This window comes from Myodes glareolus, chromosome 1 (genome assembly GCF_982192425.1).
Source record: "Myodes glareolus chromosome 1, mMyoGla1.1, whole genome shotgun sequence".
Taxonomy (NCBI): domain Eukaryota; kingdom Metazoa; phylum Chordata; class Mammalia; order Rodentia; family Cricetidae; genus Myodes; species Myodes glareolus.
Window position 1 is genome coordinate 7914103 of NC_142026.1, and position 25209 is coordinate 7939311.

The 25209-nt window shown below is 37.5% G+C and overlaps 1 protein-coding gene across 7 annotated transcripts in view; it reads left to right on the plus strand.

Annotated features, from left to right (window-relative positions):
- Positions 1-25209, plus strand: part of Pikfyve (phosphoinositide kinase, FYVE-type zinc finger containing) — an 85106-nt gene that overhangs the window by 48134 nt on the left and 11763 nt on the right. For 6 of the 7 annotated variants that reach the window (XM_085698897.2, XM_085698925.2, XM_085698907.2 and 3 more), the window contains 18 exons: positions 417-557; positions 1302-1428; positions 1662-2818; positions 5492-5592; positions 7012-7083; positions 8033-8204; positions 11160-11338; positions 12055-12168; positions 12505-12613; positions 12719-12873; positions 13358-13448; positions 15944-16004; positions 16302-16439; positions 17499-17619; positions 19945-20040; positions 21467-21550; positions 22360-22457; positions 24966-25130. In XM_085698897.2, the coding sequence (XP_085555023.2) occupies positions 417-557; positions 1302-1428; positions 1662-2818; positions 5492-5592; positions 7012-7083; positions 8033-8204; positions 11160-11338; positions 12055-12168; positions 12505-12613; positions 12719-12873; positions 13358-13448; positions 15944-16004; positions 16302-16439; positions 17499-17619; positions 19945-20040; positions 21467-21550; positions 22360-22457; positions 24966-25130 (3181 nt within the window). The remainder of the gene's footprint in view (positions 1-416; positions 558-1301; positions 1429-1661; positions 2819-5491; positions 5593-7011; positions 7084-8032; positions 8205-11159; positions 11339-12054; positions 12169-12504; positions 12614-12718; positions 12874-13357; positions 13449-15943; positions 16005-16301; positions 16440-17498; positions 17620-19944; positions 20041-21466; positions 21551-22359; positions 22458-24965; positions 25131-25209) is intronic. The other variant, XM_085698920.2, reaches the window with a different exon arrangement.

The window sequence follows — 25209 nt, forward strand, 5'->3', positions numbered from 1 at the left end:
GTAGGAATAGGCTTTTTGTTTCTTGAAAGTTTATGCTACTAGGTTCTTAGTGTTTATTATCCATACACATACACACATGCTCACATGTTGCTAGCGTTGATCCATAGGACCCTAAGTGTGTTCAGCCTGTACTCTCCCTCAGGACTACATCTTCAGCATATTATAGATTATCAGGGACTGAAAATCTTTCAAAATAAAATTGATTGGGGGATGGAACATCTCCTAAAACTTTTAAGTATAATGACTAGTTTAGAATTATGACTAAAATTCTTTGTTGTATTTGAATTTTTTACAGACTTACTTGTGAAGAAAAATTATAGATTGAAAATTGATATTAAGTCAGATTATCATGATATTTTAATATTTTTGAATATTGAATTGTACCAGGTTTTGTATTTCTGTTTTATCTCACTTAGGAAAGGGAATTCTTGAAGAATTATGTTCAACGGATAGTTGATGTTCGACCCACATTGGTTCTAGTTGAGAAAACAGTATCTCGGATTGCTCAGGACATGTTACTGGAACATGGCATTACTCTGGTCATTAATGTAAAGTCAGTGAGTGTTTTCTGTATTTATTCACTTAAAAAACCATGGCTTCTAAATTAATATGCATGTATGGTAGGTATGCAGCATTCTTTCCTTTTGATGTACTGCTTGTGCTGCAGGTGGGACACAGGTGTGGTAGCTGCTTTATTATTCAAGTGTGACTGACTGTGTAGCTATTCTTTTGGGTCTTTATGGAACCAAAGGTAAAATGAACGTTTGCCCATCAACAAGCACTTACCAGTGCTTCACTAGTCCCTCTGCAAAATGGAGGACAGGAAACCGATTTTTCTATTTGTTTGTTTGCTTATAGTATTTTGTACTAAGACAATGGCTAGCCAAATGCTCTTTCAAAAGGTAATAACAAAATAAAGTAAGATTAAAAAAGAAGATAAGGTCTCAGGTTGTACCTCTAGCAGGTCTGGAAGTCACTAATTAAGTCAGTATGACCTCATACTTGCACTGGTCCTACTTCCTCTGTCTCCAAGTGTTGGGGTTATTCAAGTGCACCACCATACCATGCTCCTCTTTTGATGATATTGCAACAAGCATGGTTTGTTTTTGAGGCCATCCATTGATTATTTAGCAAGCAAATTTGATCTAATACAGAATAAAAAAGTCATATAATTATTAAAATTAAGGAAACTAATTGTGAACATTATTTTATTTTAATATTTCATGTACTTTTTCAGGTTAAATTTATTAAAAATTTTACTCATAGCTAATTCTGTAATACACTGTTTTTCTGTGTTGTAGCAAGTTTTAGAACGAATCAGTCGAATGACCCAAGGTGATTTAGTGGTGTCCATGGACCAGCTGCTCACTAAACCACACCTGGGCACTTGCCACAAATTTTATATGCAGATATTTCAGTTGCCTAATGGTGAGTCATCTTAAGCATACATTCATTTAGCTTGGGGAATCTCAAGAAATGAATCAACTCCTAGTTAAATATAGTATTGTTTACTCAGGAAGTATTAATATCTGTGAGCATTGATAGAGAGAGAGTGATTCGGTGTCGTCTTATTCCTGTAAGGATTTTCTTTTTTGTTGGTAATAAATTCTGTCTGGTCCTCTGGATTTTCACCTAAGTCTCTTAATTTTGTTTATTTGTAGAACAAACCAAAACACTGATGTTTTTTGAAGGCTGTCCACAGCACCTAGGATGTACAATCAAGCTCAGAGGAGGCTCCGATTATGAGCTGGCTCGAGTTAAGGAGATCCTAATATTTATGATCTGTGTAGCTTATCATTCTCAACTAGAAATCTCCTTTCTCATGGATGAGTTTGCTATGCCTCCAACTTTAATGCAAAGCCCTTCATTCCCTTCTCTGTCTGAGGGCCGAGGGGAAGAGGGAGTGCCCCAGGAGCAGTACAGTGGCAGCTCCCTTCCCCAGGACCCAGAGTGCCCTCCTGACTCCCTGTCTTCTGATGATAGCATTTTGTTGGAATCAAGGATTATGCTTGAGAAGGGTGAGCAGGACAGTAAAAGTGTTCCCCAGGTGGTTGCCTCTGTGAAACATCAAGATTATACTGCACCCGCTTGCCCAGCAGGTATTCCCTGTGCTCTCTTTGCGTTGGTACCTGAATCCTTGTTGCCTCTCCAAGTGGATCAACAGGATGCTATAGGAAATGAAGAACTAGAGACATCGCAGCAAACAGATGAACAACAGGATCCCAAAAGCCAGATACGAGCCTTTAGAGACCCCCTACAGGATGACACTGGGATGTACATTACTGAGGAAGTCACCTCCTCTGAAGATAAACGAAAGACTTACTCTTTGACATTTAAACAAGAATTAGAAGATGTGATCCTCTGTATCTCTCCAGTTATTACATTCCGGGAACCTTTCCTTTTAACTGAAAAGGGGATGAGGTGCTCAACTCGAGATTATTTTCCAGAGCAGATTTACTGGTCTCCTCTCCTCAACAAAGAGGTGAAGGAAATGGCGCTCAGGAGGAAGAAACAGCTGCTCAGGGATCTCTCTGGACTTCAGGGCATGAATGGCAGTGTTCAGGCCAAGTCTATTCAAGTCTTACCCTCACATGAGCTAGTGAGCACCAGGATAGCCGAGCATCTGGGTGATAGCCAGAGTTTGGGCAGAATGCTGGCTGATTATCGAGCTAGAGGAGGAAGAATTCAGTCAAAACATTTGGACCCTTTTGTCCATTCAAAAGATGCATCATGTACTTCAGGTTGCAAATCGGGAAACAAAAATGAGAGTGATGAAGAGAGGGGGTTGGTCCCAAGTGACGCCTTATGGGCGACGAAGGTAAGATGCAAGATTTAAAAATCACTATGACAGATTGCATAGGTTTATTAAATATTTACTCTTCTGCTTATTTTTCTTCTTGAGTTGGATGACATTTATGTATAAAGTATAAAACTGGATTCATAAGGGAATGAAACAAGGATTTTGGATTTTAATATGTGCTTAAAGTAGGAAGGACCTAAGTTAAGGGAAAGTGGGCAGTTGCTTGAAGTTTATATCTGTATTGCTTATATGTGGTATGATGTAGCTCTTGACTTTTTTCAGTGTTTTAAGATAGGTCTTTAGTTTGTATTTTTGTTGTTGCTATGGTCAAATACTTGAAAAAAAAGGCAACATATGGAAGAGTTTATTTAGTTTGTAATTCTAGGTTACAGTTCCTGTTAGGGGCAGCAGGAAGAGGTAATTTATGATACCACAACCACAGTCAAGATAAAGAGAAATAAATGCATATATGCTGCTTGCTTGTTTGTGTTCAGTTCTATTCTCAATTCCTAATAGTTCCAGATCTTTTGCTAGGGAATGGTGCCTCCCACAGTGGACTGGCTCTCCCCACATTTTAACTTAAGACAGTCACTCAAATGTGCCCATATTCCAACCCAGTATATATAATCCTTCCTTGAGACTCTTCTTCCTAGTTGATTTTAAATTGTATCAAGATGCACTTAAGCTAACCTCACAGGTCTCATTATGTGGTCCTGGTTGACTTTAAGTTCACAATCTTCTTGCCTATACCACTTTATTAGGATTGTAGCTCTGTACCACCACAACTAACTATATTGTTTGATTATAGTCATTGTGAGAGATGGAAATTTGTTACTGAAAATGGACCTGTTTTAAGAAAGTGTATTTAATAGTAAAAAGTTTATATTGTCATTTAACTTTGACAGTGATCTTTTTTGTTCAATTAGAAATTAAAGATATTTAAAGAAGATTTATTTGTGGATGGATATATTACTAGCAGTGAAACTAATAAAAAGACATCTAGTTTTACTGATAGTCAAGGAAGTGCTAAATGTTTTTTGAGACCCACGAAAAGAACCATGGTTAGTGTGAGTCAAGAAATTTTGAATGCTTTGTCTAAGTGTACAAATGTCTAAAAGTGTTAAGGAGGTTTCTCTTACTGTACGTGCATGTCTATACATCCCTGTCGAAATGTACAAAAAGTGATAAGGAGATTTCTCTCACTTTAAATGTACGTTTCTCACCTTTGACTCAGGATTCCGACTTCTCTATTGTAGAACAAATTAAATACATCTGTGTAAGAATATGTGTACAAGGGTGTTTGTTTGTTGAAGAACTACATCCATTTTTTTGTAGCAAAACATTATATTTTGCAGATATGGAAAATATCTGACATTAAACAGTTTAAGAGGGTTTATTTTAGCTCATGATTTCATAGGTTTCAGTCCATCCTCCTTGGCTTCATTATTCGTGGTAGCTAGATGGCACAGAAGACAGGAAGCAGAGAGAAATAGGAGGGCCTGGGATGAGATACAGTCTTCAAAGAGACATCTCCAGTGACCTATTTCCTTCATGTAGGCCTCACCTTTTAGTTTCTAGAATGTCCAACATAGCTCCCCAACTGAGGGACACACCTTAAATACAGGACTCTTGGACAGGAGCTCAATCATACATATTCAACCTGTACCAGATTTTTTTTTTTTTTTTTCCTGAGATAGGGTTTCCCTGTGCAGGAGCCCCAGCTGTCCTGGAACTAGCTCTGTAGATCGAGTTCTGGCCTCAAACTCACAGAGATCTGCCTCCCTCTGACTCCTGATTGCTGAGATTAAAGGCATTTGCCGCTGCCACCCGGCTAAAGGATGGGGTTTGAATGTTTTTTTTTTAAAATGCAACTTTAAAGTTTTATTACTTATTAGAATAAAATACTAATGGTTATATTCCAAAAGCAAGTTATAGTAATATATTTTTTAGCCTATCTCATTTTAATAAAAACAAAATCACCTGTGTATATTTGTGTTTATGTACATGTGTGATTGTGCATGTATGTAAATGCCAATAACATGAATAAACAAAAAGTGATTTTCCTTTTGGTGTTTGTTTGAATTAGGGTTTCTCAGTGCCTAGGCTGGCCTCAAACTCAAGATCCAGCTGATGAAGATGTTAAATTCTCAATCCTCTTGACTCTGCTCCTAAGTGTTGGGATTTCCATGTGCTACCATGCTGGTCTGAGTAGCTTTATAAACTTTAGTTTGAGAGGTGGGTGGCATCCAAAAAGGAGGAACTTTACATTATGTACCTCTGCTACTTGAATTTTACAGGGAGCAGGTGTGTTTAAGAACAGGCACAAGCACAGGTAAAAAAATACCTTAGAATTAGGTTTCTAGACACCACCGATTGATACCATAGCCGTCCACTGTCATAATGTGCCATAGGAATGTGTTTTAGTTAATTTGCTCTTCCAAACTATAATACAATTTTGAAAAAAAAAATTGGAGTGTTTATGTTAAGAAACAAGCTTCTTAGTTGTCTCGCACTTTCAAGCACAGTGCTGGCCCTACCGCTGGTACATTTCCAGCCCAGTTATCTTATGCTTTTACGTTTACTTTGTAGTTCTTAGGTTTAGCTTTACTGACAGAATGGACTGTGATCTAGGTCAGTGACCTGGTAGACACTGTGTTCTCACTTGGGTGCTCACCTGTCCTTGTCCTGCAGGTGGACTGCCTGAATCCGGCCAACCACCAGAGGCTCTGTGTCCTCTTCAGCAGCTCCTCTGCCCAGTCCAGCAATGCTCCCAGTGCTTGTGTCAGCCCTTGGTATGACGCTTCTCGCTGCCCTATTTCTCAATGAAAACTAATTCCTGCTATTGGTTACATGGCACATTGATGGCCACATACCATACAGTAGAATGTTTACACTTGAGTAACTGTGAAATTTCTTTGTTCGTGGGTAAAAAATAGTACCTTAAACAAGAGTGAAGGAATCTGAGAGAGAAAAAGAAATTTTTACATTACAAAGGTTACAAAGTTGACCTGCAAAAACTGGCTAAAAGTTTTATAAAGGCTAAAAGCTACATTTTGATTATATCATGTGCAGTTTAGGTGAGTTTTCCTGTTGAATAATTTTTATAAAAGCAGTCAGCCTTTTATCTTAGTCTTTGTAGTTTTGTTACTGAGCTATACCACATACTGGCCTTTTGTCTCCTTAGTACATTCTTCTTGGGAACATCTAAGTAAGTTTATAGAGACAAATACATTTTATAATGTAATATTTCCAGTGATAGTCACAAAAACCTTACATACCTGTTTTAGGGTTTGTTTGTTTGTTTTGTTGCTGCATTAAAAATTCTCTGTTAAAAGCAACCTAAAGGAGAAAGGGTTTTATTTGGCTCCTGTCCATCGTGGCAGGGAAAGTCACTGCAGCTGCAGCTTAAAGTAACTGATGACATGAAGTCATCATTCAGAAGAGAACAAGAAGGCGTGGCTGCAGGTGCTCTGCTCCACTCCCCTTCTCATGTGGTCCAGTCAGGGAATGTGCCACCGCAGTGGGGGGTCTTCCCATAGCAGTTCACACGGCAGGAGAAGCTTGCTTGTGTTTCATCTCCTCCTCTCCTCCCTGTGTGCACATACACAGCTTTGTGTGTGGGTGGTGGTGGCGGTGGCGGTGGTGGGGTTTATTTTCAGTGGAAAGATTTTTCTTGAAACGTGTAGTTCCAGGACAATTTTAAGCCTGGCTTTCTGAAAGGCCATAGAATTTTTCTCAGAATTTAATGGACTCCTTCAGTAATAACAGAAGAGGATACTGGTTTCAACAAGCACAGGTTCAAAGTCTAATTTTGGGCAGTTGTGAGTTCAGTTCAGTTAGGAACTGGCTCCTTATTAAGAGAGAGAGCTGCTGCTCTCTATACTCACGGAAGATAGGGACCAGAGGGCAGTCGGGCACCCACCCCACCCCACCCCACCCCAGTGTTGATGGGGAGTGAAACTGTGGCAGATGATTTTATCTCTTCCTCATGCAAATCAGTTTTATTCAATTTGTTGTTATGGTTTATGCACTCATTAAATGATTTCTTAAGATATTAACGGGTTGGGAGTGGAAGGGTGAAGTAAAACCAGTTTTGTAGCAACAACATATATGATTTGCTTTTTTACTTCATTATAAGCATATAATAATTAGAATATGGTGGTCATGGTGGTAATGTTGACATATTTCTAAGAAATTATCTCTTCTTTTAGGATTGTAACAATGGAATTTTATGGAAAGAATGATCTTACACTGGGAATATTTTTAGAAAGATACTGTTTCAGGTAAAATGCTTTGCTCTTTCCTTCCTTCCTTCCTTCTTCCTTTCCTCTCCTCTCCTCTCCCACACTCCCCTCCCCTCTCCTCTCCTCTCTCCCCTCCCCTCCCCTCCCCTCCCCTCCCCTCCCTCCCTTCCCCTCTTCTCCCCTCCCCTCCCTTCCCCTCTTCTCCCCTCCCCTCCCCTCCCCTCCTCTCCTCTCCCCTCCCCTCCCCTTCCTTACCCTCCCCTCCTCTCCCCTCCTCTTTATAGCCCTGGCTGTCCTGGAACTCACTATGTAGACTTCGCTGGCCTCAAACTCATAGTGATCTGCCTCCCATGTGCTGGGATTAATTATTATGCATTTTTGAGGCCCATAATTTCAAGCTAAAACATGTGAGTTGAATGTGAAGGACTGTTGATGGTCCTTACCTTTACACCACATGTCAGAGCATTTCTTACAATGATCAACTGGGAGCGCTTAGCGCTTGTCTCCTCTATTTCTTGTATATTTCAGTGGAGCTGTTCGGCTCCTCTGCCATGCCAAGACTGTTTTGGTGTGTCTACTTTTACAGTGATTCAAATGGAAAGCAGGAAAGACTTAGGACCAGCTCGACTTCAGTTTGTGATTCACTGCTGTTACCAGTTAAATTACACAGCATGGGATGAGTAATTTAATGTTAGCAACCTCTTCCACAGGAAGTACAGCCCTTAAAAATGTCTGGGTTTTACTGTTGTTTGAAACTGGGCATTAGAAGGTGTTTGACGAATGGACAAATGACAGATGCTTTATGTTTAAGACAGAATGTTCAGCTGCAGCTCAGGGCCCATGTGTCCCGTTCAGATTGTCCACTGTTGGTCATTACTCTAGAGGTGGCGTGTCACTTCCTTGGTCATGGCTCTGATTATTCAGTACTTGGTATATGTGATCCTCTGCTTCATGCTTAATGTGAGAAAGATTCTCTTGTTTATCACAGGTCGTCTTACCAATGTCCTAGCATGTTCTGTGATACCCCCATGGTGCATCACATTCGACGCTTTGTTCACGGCCAAGGCTGTGTGCAGATAATCCTGAAGGAGTTGGATTCTCCAGTGCCTGGATATCAACATACAATTCTCACATATTCCTGGTGCAGAATCTGCAAACAAGTATGTGCTGCTGCTGGAATATTTCTTTCTATTTGTGTAGTGCTTTGGGGCATAGATAATCAATAGTATTTTGAGCTTTGTTATTTGTCATGATCTTATTTATATACCTTCTTGTGCTATATGTTTAACCTAATGCTTTAGAAAACTTCACTTAAAGAATGTCATTAGCTGGGCAGTGGTGGTGCATGCCTTTAATCCTGGAACTTCCGAGGCAGGGGCAGGCGGATCTTTGAGTATGAGGCGAGCCTGGTCTACAGATCTAGTCCCAGGACAGCCAGGGATACACAAAGAAGCCCTGTCTTGAAAAACCCTATATATATAATGTCATTAAATAATGATTTATGTATACCATTTTCTAGAATAATATATTGAAATTATATTTTGAAAATACTCAGTTATTTTTGTTAATTTAGCAGATACTTAATCCCATCTGTGTTCTAGGTACTGTGTTGCATTTTAGGCATAGAAAGAGAATGAATGTAAATCGCTTGTAAAGAAGGAGACAGACTTATAAAGCAGTAACTATAATATTTTAGGCTATTTTCCTAGCAAATCTGAGCTATATTAACATCTCTTCTAAAAACGTGTAGATGAGGCTTTGTTGACAATGACCTGTATAGACTTTTGTATAATATTAGAAAATGATATAGAATCATATTTAATTTCTTTGAACTATCTTTTCAATCTCTGAGGGAATTATTTGATGTCAGTATTGTGATTTTTTGTTGTTTTTTATTAAATCGATTCAATCAATTTTTTTAGAGAAGTGGCATAGATTTAGGTTTAAGGTTTATTTAATTTTATTTGTATATGTGTGTGCCCAAATGTCCGTATGTGTACTGTGTGTGAAAGTACCTGAGTAGGCTAAATGAGGACTTTAGATCGCTTGGAACTGCTACCTAATTATGGGAATTGAACTGGGGTTCTCTGCAAGGGCTGCAAGTGTTCTTAATTGCTGAGGTATCTTTCCAGCCCTAGTTTTATGGGTTTTTTTTGATGTGTTTGTTGTTTTAATTTACTTTTATTTTATATGTATGCACATTTGCCTGCATATATGTTTGTGTACCATGTATATGCATATTTCCCAAGAAGATCAGAAACTAGTTAAAATGGTTGTGAGACACTGGGGGATCAAACCTGAACTCTGTGGAAGAGCAGCCTGTCCTCTTTACTGCCGAGCCATCTCCAGTTCCTATCACATTTTAAATATATACTATTCACTCATGTTACAGCCTTCATTGTTATCTTGATGTATTTTCCAGTGTGCTTGGAAAGCATTTATGAGAATTGTAGATAAAATAGCAGTGTGTCTGTTAGTATAACACTTGAGGATGGTGACATTAGATTTCTTTATATGCTGGGAACATACCGACTTGCGGTGATTTCATAGTAATGATCAAGTCTTCTGTACTTTCTTGTATATGTTAATGGAGATCAGGCTAGGCAAGTGCTTTATTTACCCTCAAACTAGGTCATAGCGTCATTCTCATACCATAGACCCTTAGGTCCTAGTCCAAAATGCTGGTAGATCAGTGGTTCCTACCTCTAATACAATTTTTCATATTGTGGTGACCTCCAACCAGAAAGTGATTTTGGTCACCACTTCAAAATATAAGAGTTTGCTTCTGTTACGAATTGTAATGTAAATATCTGTGCTTTCCAATGGTCTTAGGAAACCCTTGTGAAAGGGTATTTGACCCTCAAGGGGGTTGTGACCAACAGGTTGAGAGACACTGTTGTAGATTCATTGTTGAATTAAGTCAATAGCTAAATTTTGGTCTGTTTTTCATGCTTTGGTTTATGCATTTAAGATTTTTTTAAGTTTTATGGAGTTATGCTAGAAAGGAAAAGAGTTTTTGTTAACATATACACAAAAGAAAAACTTCTAGTACAAGAAAAATTTAATGTTAAATTTTGTAAGCCACAGTAATAGAAAAAATGGGCAAAGGTCATGACAAAGCAATTAATACAAATGGTCAGTTAAATATGCAAATGAATTTATTTATTAACTAGTTGAAGCATAAATGAAGCCAAATATTAATGAAACAAGTAAAATGCATTAAAAACATTTCAGAGATGAATAATTCATAGGATTGGTAGGAAAGTGAGGGACTTAGTATTCTTAGTTACTGTTGTTCAAAATGTGTAAATGAATATACCTGATTTGACAAAAAAAAAAAGAAAACCATTGCCCTTTGATCCATCATTGCCCACCCTTACTGATTTATTCTAAAGGAACAAATATGTCTCTTTTGAGTGTGTTTGCAAGAATGTTCAGTAGAGCCTCATGCAAATAAGGGAGACCTGTCTATCTCAAATGCCCATTAGTGGACAGTTAGTGTGAGACCATACCCCATGGGCATTTAAAGGTTGTAAAGAAAGCAAATTGATGGTGTGTGAGGGTTTATTAGAGCTATCCTCCTCAACCTCCCAGTGTTGTCGGGAGGGCTGCTTGTTTGTCCCGGCCGCCCAGCTAGCTTAGCCCCGAAATAACCACACAGAAACTGTGTTCATTTAATCACTGCTTGGCCTATTAGCTCTAACATCTTATTGGCTAACTCTTACACCTTGATTTAGCCCATTTTTATTAATCTATGTTTCACCACGTGGCAGTGGCTTACCAGGAAAGATTTAACATGTCTGATTCTGGCGGCTCCATGGTGTCTCTCTCTTCTGCTTTCTTTCTTCCAGAATTCAGTTCTGTCTTCTCTGCCTACCTAAGTTCTGGCCTATCAGGCCAAAGCAGTTTCTTTATTCATTAACTACTACAAGCAACACACAGAAAGAAGGACCTCCTACACCATCCTAGCTCAAATCCATTTTGAATATTTTGTTTTTTTCCCATTTTTTCTCCCTCAGAATATGTTGTTTGTCTTAGAAAATAGAAAATACATCTTTCAAAAAACGAGATTTTCAGCATGTAATTTATTAAATTTTTTTCTTTCTGAACTCCAGGTAACACCAGTTGTTGCTCTTTCAAATGAATCCTGGTCTATGTCATTTGCAAAGTACCTTGAACTTCGGTTTTATGGGCACCAATATACACGCAGAGCCAATGCTGAGCCATGTGGTCACTCTATCCACCATGATTATCACCAATATTTCTCTTATAACCAGATGGTGGCATCCTTCAGGTAAAAAAGCAGAAAGGTCTTGTACTTATCACCTGTTGTTTTCTTACTTACCATAGCTCTCTATTCACATTTTATCTGCCAAGTTCTTCCTCCTTCGTTCTTGGTTTATTATTTCTTTTGCTGTAGTGCTCTGATAAAAATATCTTAGATATTTACATTTTGTTTATTACCCTCATCTAATTCTAGAGTTAGGAGGGCAGAAATTTTGGTGCTATATTCTTGATACTTAGAACATTGTTTCACACATAATATACTCACAAAATATTTATTAATTAGAATGTATTTCCTTTTTAAAGCAGGGTCTTTTAACGATAAACATAGGGTGTAGGTTGGATGCAGCATTTATTAGTCAATACCTCAGGTAGGAAGGACAAGAAGACTCATGAAGAACCCTAAGAGCTGGAAGGTAATAAATTCCTTCATTTTAGTCTCTTCAGATCCAAAGAGAAAGTTTACAGTAAAATCATTGCTGTTTTATAGCAGATGGCCCTCAGAGGGATAATAATAATGGCATCACAGTGCAAGGATAAGAAATCCTCTCAGTACTGGGGAAGATACCTCTGCTGGTTGAATGTTACTTTTATTTTTTTTATCTTTATGAAACTTGATTTTATAGAAAACTTTATTTTTCTCTTATGCTCATTTGAATATATATTTATGCCCCATATAAATTATTAAAATATTTTTTCTCCTCTTATTGTTTTTTTTTTCCTCAGTTATTCTCCTATTCGGCTTCTTGAAGTGTGTGTTCCACTACCAAAAATATTCATTAAACGTCAAGCCCCACTAAAAGTGTCCCTGCTCCAGGACCTCAAGGACTTTTTTCAGAAGTAGGTTTCTTTGTCTTTGGTCATCCATGTTTGTTTTGTCGTGTTTGTAACCCATTGCTGATTTAGTTGTCAGGTTTACCCATATATGTAGTGTGTGCTCAGTGTAAAAGAAAAAGTTCAAGTAACACAGGAAAATCTCTCCAAAACACAAGTGACAACTGGAAATTTTGAAGTAAATCCTTTGAGGCTTTGTTTTGCTTTGCAAAATTTCCATGTGATTATTGATAAGATAGCTTATTTTATTGATAGTTTTATATAAAATACCTTTTCTTCTAATTTCTATGAAGTGGTTTGATTTTTAACTCCTCTAACATGTGATACCCTCCCCATTTTTAGAGTTTCACAGGTGTACCTAGCTGTTGATGAAAGACTTGCATCCTTGAAAACAGATACATTTAGCAAAACAAGAGAGGAAAAAATGGAAGATATTTTTGCACAAAAAGAGGTAATTTGTTTCTTTTATAGAAAATACTGAAGTTACTGACTTGCTGGAAATCCCTTTGTCTCTGTGGTGTCTCTGCTTATTAAACTTGAATCTGTTGCCTTCCAGATGGAAGAGGGTGAGTTCAAGAACTGGACTGAGAAGATGCAAGCAAGGCTTCTGTCCTCCTCTGTGGACGCCCCTCAGCAGCTGCAGTCCGTCTTTGAGTCACTCATAGCCAAGAAGCAGAGTCTCTGTGAGGTGCTGCAAGCGTGGAACAGCAGGCAAGGCTTTGTCGGGGCCTTCTTGACACTGCTACCAAATTTCTTCTGCCATGATTTTTCAAAATTTGTTTTCTGGTCCTGAAGATTAAATCCAAGGCCTTACTTTTGCTAGGCAATACTCTACCACTTAACTAAATTCCCAGTGACAATATTTTAAATTTAAAGCTCTATTTATTATAGATGTTTTATTTTTTTCATTATAAAGATTTTTTTGACTTTTGTTTTCTTCATCCTTTAAAACATATTGCAGCCTTTACATAGTTTGTTAAGATAAAAACAAACAAAACAAAAGGAAACAGCCCTCTTTGCTGTTTAAAATATGTGTGCTGCTGAGTGAGATTGATTGGATCATTGTCCCATGAAACATCATTGGCTATCATAAGAATTCAGTAGTGGCTCCATATACCTTTAAAGTCTGTTTCAAGAGAAGGTTTGTAAGTATAAACTGGAAACAAAATCATGTCCTTTCTGCCTGTGACTATAGGTTGCAGGACCTTTTCCAGCAGGAAAAAGGTAGAAAGAGGCCTTCGGTTCCTCCCAGTCCTGGGAGACTGAGACAAGGTGAAGAAAGCAAGGTAATAATGAAGTGTAGCTTTGTCTTTACTGTCATTGATAAACACACAGTCAGTTCCATTTCTAACACTTTAGGAGTTGTAGTTTAATGCATTAAGTTTTCTGTCATATTGGTGTATTTTCAGGGAAATATAATCTGGATTACTTTTATATACTAACCCCAATTAAAATGATGTGTTCTAATTAATTTATTTGAAGTATTTGTCAAAAGGTTACTGTCCCTGATACACCATTGAGGATATTACAGAGGAAGCTTGTAGGTTCTCAGCGTATATAATAGAGTTCTAATTTTTCATTTTCCTTTCTTTTAAAAATATATTTGTTTACTTTTATTTTATGTGCTTAAGTGTTTTGTCTGCGTGCCTGTATATGTACCTCGTATGTATCTAGAGCCCACAGAGCAGAAAGGGCATCAGATCCCATGGAATTGGAGTTACAGGTGACTGAGCTATCATGTGGATGCTGATAGCCAAACTTAGGTCTTTTGGAAGAACAGCAGGTGCCCTTAACTGTTAAGCCTTCTTTCAAGCCCTTGGGCACTTTTCTTACTGTGTAGTTTTGGGTGTTTGATTTCTGTGCTTGAATGAGAAGTTCTTCTTAAGCCATCTTCCCTGGATCACTCCCTTCCCAACTGATTGCTTTCTTTTGCTGAAAACAAAATACCACAAACTTTGTGTTCAAAAATGCAGACTTAACTGTTTTATAGTGGTGTATATGACTGGATTCTTTATTCAAAATCCCACAGAGCTAAAATTAAGGACTCAGCCAGGGTTTCTCTTATTTTTGAGGGTCAGCATGTTCTTCCAAGCTCCTTTAGGTTGTTGACAGGACTTGGTTCCTATAGTGACCGATCTTCTATTGGTGGCTGTTGATGCTTACATTCCCTGCCCTGCAATCCGTTCCATCTTCTAAGCCTTCCACGCTAGTTCAGCTCCTCTTGAGCTTCAGATCACTTTATCTCTGACTTACACAGCTTTAAGATTTTTGTACTTAATGTATCTGGATTTTTCTTCGTTTTGTGGTCAGTTGACTTGGCACCATTATATTTGCAAAATTCTTTCACAGCAATACTTATACTTCTGTTTGTTAGAGTGATTGGAATAAGGGTGTATACACCAGAGGCTAAACATTTTTGGGGACCTTTAGAATTCTGCCTGCCATGCTGCTCAGATATCACAGGAAATGATGCTAGTGTAGTGACCTTGTATCCTGACATCACAGGGTTTTGAGGATGGAGGAGGTTCTTTTCATGTCACCAGACTGTTGTAGAGAAATGTCATGGAATGATGGCTCTACATACTGCAAATCATTTTAGAAAATTGAATGGTTATTTTTGTCTGTTAAGCGACTATTTAATAATTGTATTTCCTCTTAATATTTAGATAAGAATAACAGTTGGAATGATAGCTCAGTAGTTAAGGGCCCGGGTTCATTTCCCAGCACCCACATGACTGCTCACAGCTGTCTGTAACTCTAGTTCAAGAGGATCTAACACCTTCACACAGACATATATGAAAGCAAAAACATCAATGCACATAAAAATAAATAAAAATCTTTTAAAAAGAAAGAAAGAAATGCACTATCACTCATGAGATGATCTGCTTTTGGAAAGGTGAAAATTGACTTGAAATCCTGTTACACTGCCTTTTGGCAAATGGTTTTGAGTACCTGTTTTTCTTTACGTGTTTTTCTATGTTATATGGCATTCACTTGTGAACAACAGTCATAGTTACTGTCTCATAAAAACATTTGCCTGGTTAAAAAGAGACTGATAGAAAACACATGAACCCAAAAGGATTTAGTGACTATAAAAAGGTTGTAGAAAAGTGTAAAGAAGGCAGAGTTTGGTGATGGAGTAGGTGTTAGTGGTGGGTTTATTTTGTTTAAATGACACAGAGAATCTCTCTAATATGGTAGCTACTACTGACATGAAATGACTTATAAGTAAATTCCCCATGGGACTTGTAGTCCTGATAATGGTGTCCATGGGTAGATGGCTGTTAAGAGAGGAGTAGGCTTACTAGACTGATCTGAGTGTGCCTAGATGTGTCCATACCAAGGTGTGAGCTACTATTTAGAGCAATATTCTCAAAGTCATAGGTCCATGTCTACAGGATATAGAGTCTAGTTGTCTTCTAGTTAGCCAGACATCTAAGATGGTTCTGCTAATGTAAAACAGTGACACTTCTTCATTAGTGTTTTTTTTTTTTTAATTTTGGAAAATAGCTTTATTCTGCTTCAACTAGCTTTTATATTTATGTTTCTATGTAATGGTGTTATTTCTAAGTGAACCAATAAATGCATACTTAGAAATGTACTCAGACTTAATTAGTTAAAATGGCAAGAGCCACTTTAAATTATTAAGACGTAATATTTTAGTGGAAACATGTCTTGAGTTCAAAAATTTCAAGATTCACTGGGTTAGACTACTTTTAAAGTGTGATTTTTTTTTTAAAAAAAATATATCCTTAAAACTAGCATATTTATTTCTCTTCAGATAAGTGCAATGGACACATCTCCAAGGAATATTTCTCCAGGACTTCACAATGGAGAAAAAGGTTGGTCTTTAGTGTGGTGACCTCTTGCTCTTGCATTTAAAGAGATTTTACTCTGTAAGTTACTTTTAACTGCTAATGTGAGCATTATTTTCTAACACACGTGGCCATAGTAATTTTCTTCCTTGTAGAACAAGGAATTGTCAATTTTTATGGCATAAGTTACATGACCTAGAAATTTTCAAAAAGGTATAATTCCACATTTTAAGAAGTAGAAATACGATTTGGAATTTAAAAAAGTGTTATCAGGTGAAATGGATTCTTATCTTAACTGACTCATTTAAGATTATGTTTCTCTAGAGGATCGCTTCTTGACAACCCTGTCCAGCCAGAGCTCCACAAGCTCTACACATCTCCAGCTGCCAACTCCTCCTGAGGCCCTGGCTGAGCAACTAATGGGAGGGCCTTCCGACCTCGACACAGCCAGTGGCTCTGAAGGTGAGGTTCAGGCCACTGTTTACCCTTTTTCATTGAATCTAAGACTGAGATGATTCCTTGTTTCATATGTGTCTCTGAAAAAGAAAAACATGGCTAATTCTTTGTTATAGTGCTTCTTATCCTTTAGAATTGTTTATGTTTGTTTAAAATTCTTTTTTTAAGGGGCTGGAGAGATGGCTCAATGGTTAAGAGTATCTGCTGCTCTTCCAGAGGACCCGGGGCTCCATTCTCAACACCCAAATGGCAGCTCACAACTCTTTATAATTCCAGTTCCAGGGAATTTGACTCCCTCTTCTGACACCTCCTTGGATACCAGTCAAACACGTGGTGCACATTTACACATGCAGGCAAAACACTCATGCACATAAAGAAATAATGAATTAAATTTTAAAATACCTTTTTAAATACAGCCTTTTATTATATCCCTTCCATTAGCTGAACTGACATGCATCACTGTGTATATGTACGTGTCCTAGTAAAACTGTTACTCATTGTTATCTACCCTTTGGGGACATCTTTTTTAAGGTGTGTAAGGTGCTTTGTGTATTGCTTTGTAAGATGAAGGAAAATTTTGCCATTTTTTTCCCAACAGACATTAACATTATAACAAAATCCATGCCTTCTCTCTTTTCTTGTTTTTTGTTAAGCAGTACCTACTGAATTCTGAACTTCGGCTCACTTTGCCGTTGCTGTCAGCTGAGGTGTAATAGCTAGAATGCACACTCCAGTGCTGCAGTAACAGCACGGTGGCATTTCATGCATAGTCAGACAGTGAGTCTCTTGTGGATCCTGTGACAATAAGAGACCGCTGATCAGGATGTCCTGAGTTTCAGATGTAAGGAACTAAACATGTTTCTTGGAGTTAGTGCTGAGTTTACCTCACTGTTGCCATTTCATTTTCTAAGAGCCACTTTCTTGGGCTAGTAAATGAAAACCATAGTTTATATTCATGATGCTCAGTGTGCCTGTCTATATTCTCAAGAGAAAAATAAATAAAAGACGCTTCTTCTTTTATTTTTCCTAAATGTTAATGTGTAAGTAGAATATTTTTCATCCTAGATGTATTTGATGGGCATTTGCTGGGATCCACAGACAGCCAGGTGAAGGAAAAGTCAACCATGAAAGCCATCTTTGCTAATTTGCTTCCAGGAAACAGCTATAATCCCATTCCATTTCCTTTGTAAGTATTTCAAAACCAAGTGACCCTCTGTGCTTAACTCACTATGTATTTAGATCAGTTTATCTACAAATATGTTTCTTAATTCTAAATTTTGCATCATCCTCATAAAAGAGATGGCTTTTAGCGTGTAATTTCCACAATGTTATCACTATATACTAGAAAATGGAAGAAGAAATGTTAACTTATGTTGCTTAGTGTCTAAAGGCACTAGTTCTGGAAACAGACACACAACATATGTTCATCTATGTAAAGACATACTGCTACATCCATTGATCTTTTTAAGAATTTATTTTGGAATTTTGCTTGTATGTGTAGTATGTGAAGTGTATGTGAGATCGTGCATGTATGTGTACGTACACATAAACATGTATATGCAATATCCATGTGTATTTGCAATATCAGGGCCTTTCACTGAACCCAGAGCTAGCTGATGGCCAGCAAACCCCAGTGATCTTGTCTCTGTCTCCCTTAGTACTGGAGGTCACAGGCATGTGTGGTCATATCTGGCTTCTTATATGGTGCTAGGGACTTGAGTCATCTCTTCAGCCCACATTCATTTATCTTTAAAATACATATTGCTAGTTGTATATGAGTGCATTGCCACCCTATAATTAATTTTAACAGATACTGATAAGGAGCAAAATGATCCATGTATGTTTTCATGTTTTTATTTTGTTTTGTTTTGCTCAGACTGGAAAGAAATGCATGACAACTCTAAAAGCTTGTTTTTCTGCTGGTTGGCTGTGTGGCCATCAAATGCTGCCTTTGTTATGCTGGCACAAGTATATCCAAACCACGAGCCTTTACTATGTTTTTATTCAGTAATAATTTTCATTTGGTGCTGTTCTCTTGTCCCCAGGTAGAGAGCATTACTCTTAGGAGCTCATGGTCTTGGGGAAGAGACAGTAGAGATACTCAGATAGTTTAGGGATTCACTACATGGTGTCTTGTATAAAAGGCTCACTTGGTCAACTGCAGGCCTAACAGTCTGTTCTTCGATGTTGTTTGTTCTTCCTATTGGGAACAATTGCCTAATGCTACTATGGCCTTTGTGCTCTTACGCTCTTTCTCAGTCAGGAAGTTATGTTCTTTTTTGAAGAAAACTTTACTGGATGCTCCTTCTGTGCCCTAGTACTGACTAAATTAAGTCTCTATGTGTTGTCAGAATTCTTGTCTTCATGTAGGCTGCTATAATGAATTTTCATATCTTGGTTTGCTTATAAACAATACAGATGTATTTCTCACAACTCTGGAGGATCACACTGTGTCAACAGGGTCGGTTCTGATGAGGGTCCTTGTCCAGGCCGTCCTCACATGGTGTCCCTTATGGCAAGGACACTGACCACATTTATGGTGTCATTATTCTTGATCTAAAGACCCTATCTCCCTCTACCACTACACCGGGACTTGGGGAACAGGATCTAACATTCATCCATAATAATTCTCTTGCTCACTCACCATAGAGAGTTTACTTATTTACTTGTAGAATTGTTTCTTTACCGCCTGCACTACAAACGTACATGCTGGTTCTGTTCTCACTGGTGTATTTTTAACTATGTACATATACGGAAAATATGTAAATAGAACTTTTTCTCACTGTTGTTTTTACACTACATTGGATAGTCAGTAAATGACATCTAAGTAAAGTCAGTGACTCCTAATGGTTCCCAGTGGAGTTAGACCAGAAGTCAGGAGAACAAAATTTGGGTTGAAATTAACACTTGGTTTCCATGTGATCGCAGCAGAGTGACTCTTAGATTACTGCTGTGGAAGTAGAAGCACTATTGCTACGTGATTTTAGGAGGATTCTCTGAGGGTTAGGATAGAACACCGTATTTTAGATTATTTATTGCATACTCATTTTTGAGACTAGTATGACCAAGATCTTGGCAGTAGGTAAAGCTTTGGAGTAACCATTTCTAAAACCTCATTTGAAACCTATTTATTTTTAAATTTTATGTGTCTGGGTGTTTTGCCTACATGTATGTTTGTGTATCATGTGTATGCCTGGTGCCTAAAGAGGCCAGAAGAGGGCATTGGATTCCCTCTGGACTGGAGTAACAGACAGTTGCAAAGCTACCATATGGGTGCTAGGACTCAAGCCCTGGTCCTAGTGTTCTTAACTGCTGAGCCATCTCTCCAGCCCCAAAACTACTTCTAACATTGTTTCAATGAATTTATAAATATTTCTTTTTTCTTTTTGCTGTTTAGTTGCTGTAGTCTCTCAGCATTTGCGTGCCTCTTGGCTTGTATTGCTTAGCGTATGGCTGCCTTAAAATTGTCCTGAGATTTGACTTCTAATTATAGTCTTACTTTATTGAGCAGTGATCCAGATAAACACTATTTAATGTATGAACATGAACGGGTACCCATCGCTGTCTGTGAGAAAGAGCCCAGCTCCATCATTGCTTTTGCACTCAGGTATTCTAAGTCTTTCCTGTAGTTACAGCTGTAAGTTTCTGTGTCTGTCTGTTAATTACCCTATTTAGGGGCTGTTTCCAATAAAATAAAGGAAAATGATTAAATGCAAGCAAAAGTATATGTTCTATAGTCATGATGATTTTTCTTTTTGTTTTTTGTTTCTTTTTTTAATTTGAAAACCTTTACTCAAATAATGGGATTTGGCATGACTTTTAAGCAAGTATACTTAACAGCTAATGTGACTTGGCATAGTATTTACTAACTCTTGAATATTCTGATCACGCTGTCTGATTGATAGCCCTGGTAACATAACAGTGAAGCATACCTGTTTTGGCATTATCTGAATATCATTTCCTTTCTACTTCACACACATACTGCCTGAAATTTTCCTACCTAGAAAATTCTGTTTCTGCTCTCTTGTTCCAAAGACATGTTTGGATGTATAACTTACGGACCTGTCGTTTATCTTAAAGAAAGCATTGCACCTTTAAAATATTTGTATCTAATATCTAAAAACCTAAGAATCTCATTCATAAAACTATTTTGGCTGTGGATGAATTTAATTTAAATAGCATTTGAGGTGCTTAACTAAAGTTTTCCTTTCATTGTAAAGTGTAAAATAATTTTTTATGTATTGATTATACAAAACGTCACATTTATTCAAAAACATTTGGTTATAAACAAAATGTAGTGCATAGATATTGGATATACCAGAGTAAGTAGTATAGTTGTATCTGCTTCTACCTTCATGGAGGTTAGCGTTTTCTGTAGATAATGAAGAGTTTTCACTTTCTAAGAGTCTGTATAATGATTCTTTTCTTTGTGCTTTAGCATTATGAAGATAATATTTGCTTCTTACCTAGTTGATTAATCACAGTCTGTCAATAGATATTAAAGGGACAAAAACTTTAGCCATTCTTTATATTATTAGGAAGCAAGTGTTCTACCTGAATTCATGTTTCAATATTTTAGGAAAGTGATGCATACTAATATTCTAGGCTACTCCTCCAGGAATCAGATTTTAAACCTTTGGAATGTTATTTTTTTTTTTTTTAAGTTTAGATTCTTTAAAGAGAAAATCACTTTCAAATTCCGTTACTCTCTCTATTGTACTAAGTCTCAGTCTTTCTTATTTTAACTTACCTGTTCATTTGATCCAGATAGTTGTAGGTAGGCTTTTTGGGGGGTAGTTGTGTGAGGGTTGCTGATGGCCATTAAATCCAGGGCCTTTAGAGCAAGAGCTCTCCCACTAAGTCATATCCCAGCCCTTATACAATGGATATAGTTGGTGAACTGGTGAGTTAAATCTTTATGGACATTCACAATGATTATGCTTCTATAATGCAAAATTTATTTTAAAACTTATGTTTTATTGTTAAACAAGAGCTTAATGTTTTAACACTTTTCAACCTATTTCTGCCCCAAGTTGTAAAGAATACCGAAATGCCTTAGAGGAATTGTCCAAGGCAACTCTGTGGAACAGTGCTGAAGAAGGGCTTCCAACAAATAGGTGATTAATGATTGAGTAAAATCTTTTTAAATTGAGCTATGTCATCATCTTCTGTGTCCTGGACTTTAATTCTGTGACATCATATATTAGCACAAAATCTCCTGGGATTCACTTAGTCATTTCAGCTAACTGCTGGAGCGGCACAACTCAGGTCTTCTCAGGTCTTCCACAGCCTTTAGGATACAGTTTCTGACATTTGTTGTGATGTGTCACTGTGTGCTATGGATTAAAACTTGCAATTTTTTAAATGATAAAAATAACAAGCTGTTTTATTAAAGAAAAAAATAACCAGTAACCTGTAAAGTTAGTTGTGGTACTGCTTGGCTTTATAATTTTAAGTGCTTGTCAAGTTTCTTTAGTACTAATAAACCTAATACTTAGAAAATAAATACTCAAATCAATGCACTTAGCATGTTTTGTGTTTTCGACAGAAATTTCCATACGCTTATCCTTACTGATATAAATTCGCCTGTTTTACTGACCTAATAAAATTTAGTCTGAATTATCTTTGCGACTAAAGTAAGAAAAATGAAATTGATATATTTTTGTAATTGACTTATTATAGTTCTAACAGTGTTTGGGAAAATTTTATAAAAGTCTATTGCTTTGTACATTTTTTATATACTTTTCTAGTCCTAGTATTTTATTTCTTTAAACGTAGTAAATATTTCAATATTTTTTGTTACTTGTTTTTATCAAAACCATGAATCATATTTTTGGTATTGTGGGTGGCTTTAATTTAGGAATTAGGATGCTTGCTTTTTTCTATCTGAATATCTTCAAACTATTTTTCTTTGTTTTCATGGCAGTGCTTTAGATAACAGACCAAAGAGTAGCAGCCCCATTAGATTACCTGAGATTAGTGGAGGACAGACAAACCGTCCAGTAGACGCAGAACCTCAATCAAGTAAGATTTAAGTTTTTATTATATTTATATTTATTATTATAATCATCATTATTACTATTATTGCATGTGTGTGTGTGTTAACATGAGTGTGGAAACCAGAGGACAGTTTTTGGAGTCAGTTTGATCCTTCTACTGTGTGGGTCTCAGCAGTCTTGCCCAGGTTCTCAGGCCTGGAGGCAAGTACCCGTAACCCCTAAGCCATCTCACAAGCCCGAAATACAGACATTTCTATAATTGTTCTATTTATGATTTGTAGAGGAAAATAAAAGTGATAAGAAATGCCATCTGATAAGAATTGCTCTTTGAAAAACAAACATTTTTTTTAAAAAAATCCTGTTTTATAGATGTTTTGCTTCTGTGAGTCTTCTGGAAATGCAGATTCAGTTTATTGAATTTAAAATGTGTAGAAGCCCTTGGTGAGAAGAAGGATTTGTCTTTCTTAAGCTTTCCACCTAAAATATACACCCTAAGAAACAATAACAATGTACACCTTTTTAAATTTTATGTTATTATTGGCATACTGACAACTTTTTTGCTACTATCTCCTTTAAACTTTACCATACTCTCATAAGAATTGTCTGTTGCATCCATGTTTTTAGGAAGGAAGCTACGATTTAGACTAATTCTCTTGCTCAGGACTAGATGGAAGTAGAGTTGGGGCTTGGATGTGGCTCGTGTTCAGTGTTTGCTGATGCTTTGTGGTTGGCAGGACCAGGAAGCACAGGTGAATGTAAAGCCTTAGTGAATGACTGACACCCGGCAGCAGACAGGTGCGGGTGGTGATCTGCTCAGAGACAAGAGAGGATTTTTTATTTTTCTCATTTTCTTTAAACTAAAACAATATTCCAAATCTGTGCTGAAACAAAGAGAAGGGTGGTGTAGGGTGTATCTGTGCTCTTTTGTTACAGGCGCATCTGTGCCCTGTAGACTTACTTGTCAGGCCCCAGTCTTAGGGCCAGCCACCTCTGACTCTACAGTGTCCTGCTGTGTTTATATGAACCACCATCCAGTTTTTTGGGTCTCTACACATGGTTATCCCCACAAAAATTGCATTTCTGTTAGCAAAGACTTATGCATCAATGGATAATAAGCACTATTATGATTGATACTCTGTGGATTTTGTAAGTGATACTGTTAGAATCATACATATTAATATGATGAATGAAATTAAAAGCTGTAAACAAAAAAGCAAAAGTACAAATTCTTGTTATTCTAGGATACTTTTTAAAAATTTTATATATGCTAATTTTTTAAGATTTTATTTTTTGTGGCTGGAGGAATGCCATTATGGCTGAGTGTACTGACAGCTTTTTCAAAGGATATTCTTCTAGATGACCCAGGTTCAATTCCTAGCACCTGCATGACAGTTTACAACTGTGTTACTCCACTTACAGGGGACCTAACAAAATACCAATGCACATAAAATAAAATGAAAAAAATATTTTATTTGTACTTTTATTTTTCATGTACATGTCTGTGTATTTATGTATGCTGTGTGTGTCTCCTTGGAGGACAGAAGAGGATGTCAGATCCCTGGAATTGGAGTTACAGGCAGCTTATAGTTGCCTGACAGGGGTGCTGAGGACCAAACACAGGTCTCCTGGAAGAGCAATGTGTGCTGTTAACTGCTGAGTCATCTCTCCAGCACCTATTTTATTTAATTATGTGTGTGTGTGTCTTTGTAGGGTGTGTGCTTTTGAGTATAGGTGCCCATTGAGTCTGAAGAAGGTGTCAGATCTACAGCTGGAGTTATAGGCAGTTTCGAGCTGTCTGATGTGGGCGCTGGGGACAGACCTTAGGTCCTCTGCTAGAGCAGTATGATTATGCTCTTAGCTGCTTTGTTGTCTTTCCAGCCCCCCCCCCCTGAAAAACGATACCTATTTCTTTCTTTCTTAATTTTGAAGGATTCTGTGCACAACATGTTTTCCTCGGTTAAGATACAGAACACAGGGACTGGAAGCTGGCTCAGGGATTGAGTGCTGGTGTCTCTTCCAGAGAACGTGGGTCTGATTTCCAGCATCCACATCATGGCTAACAACCTTCTGTTACCCCAGTTCTAGGGGATTCTGGCTTCTTCAGAAATTCATGAACATGGTTTACATGTATGCAGGCAAATTGTCATATGCTTAAAATAAGAATAAATAAATATTAGGACAATACAGAGTGCAAAAGCTAAAGTTACCTTTAGCTCTGAATTCTTTTAGCTTATAAAATTGTTTCATGTTGATTTTTCCTGCAATGTTTTAAGAATGCTGTGGTAATTCATGCTATTGCTTAAAGAGTTTTGTCTGGCTTTCTGGAGAATTTCTCGCATTTCACTTTCAACTAGCTGAACGTTTTTGCCTTGTTTCTGATGAGGGTGCTCACTGACTTAAAAACGCATCAGCATGTGGAATTAAAATCTGTAAACAAGAGTATCTACGTAATGCAGACCTTTAGCTTCATGCCTGATTACTGCCACCGTTAGTGATCTACACCTAAGTTTATATGTTACCTTTTATTTTTAAGCCAAAAAAGCTTCAGGAATGTTGTCCTTCTTCAGAGGAACGTCAGGGAAGAGCCCCGATCTCTCTTCTCAGAAGAGGGAGACCTTACGTGGGGCCGACAGTGCTTACTACCAGGTGGGGCAGAGCGGCAAAGAGGGGATGGAGAGCCAAGGCGTGGAGCCTCAAGGTATGAAGTGGAGTATGTGTGCTTATTTTTAGCCTTCATTCATTTCTTTCAGTTTTGTGTACATTTTTTAATAGACTTA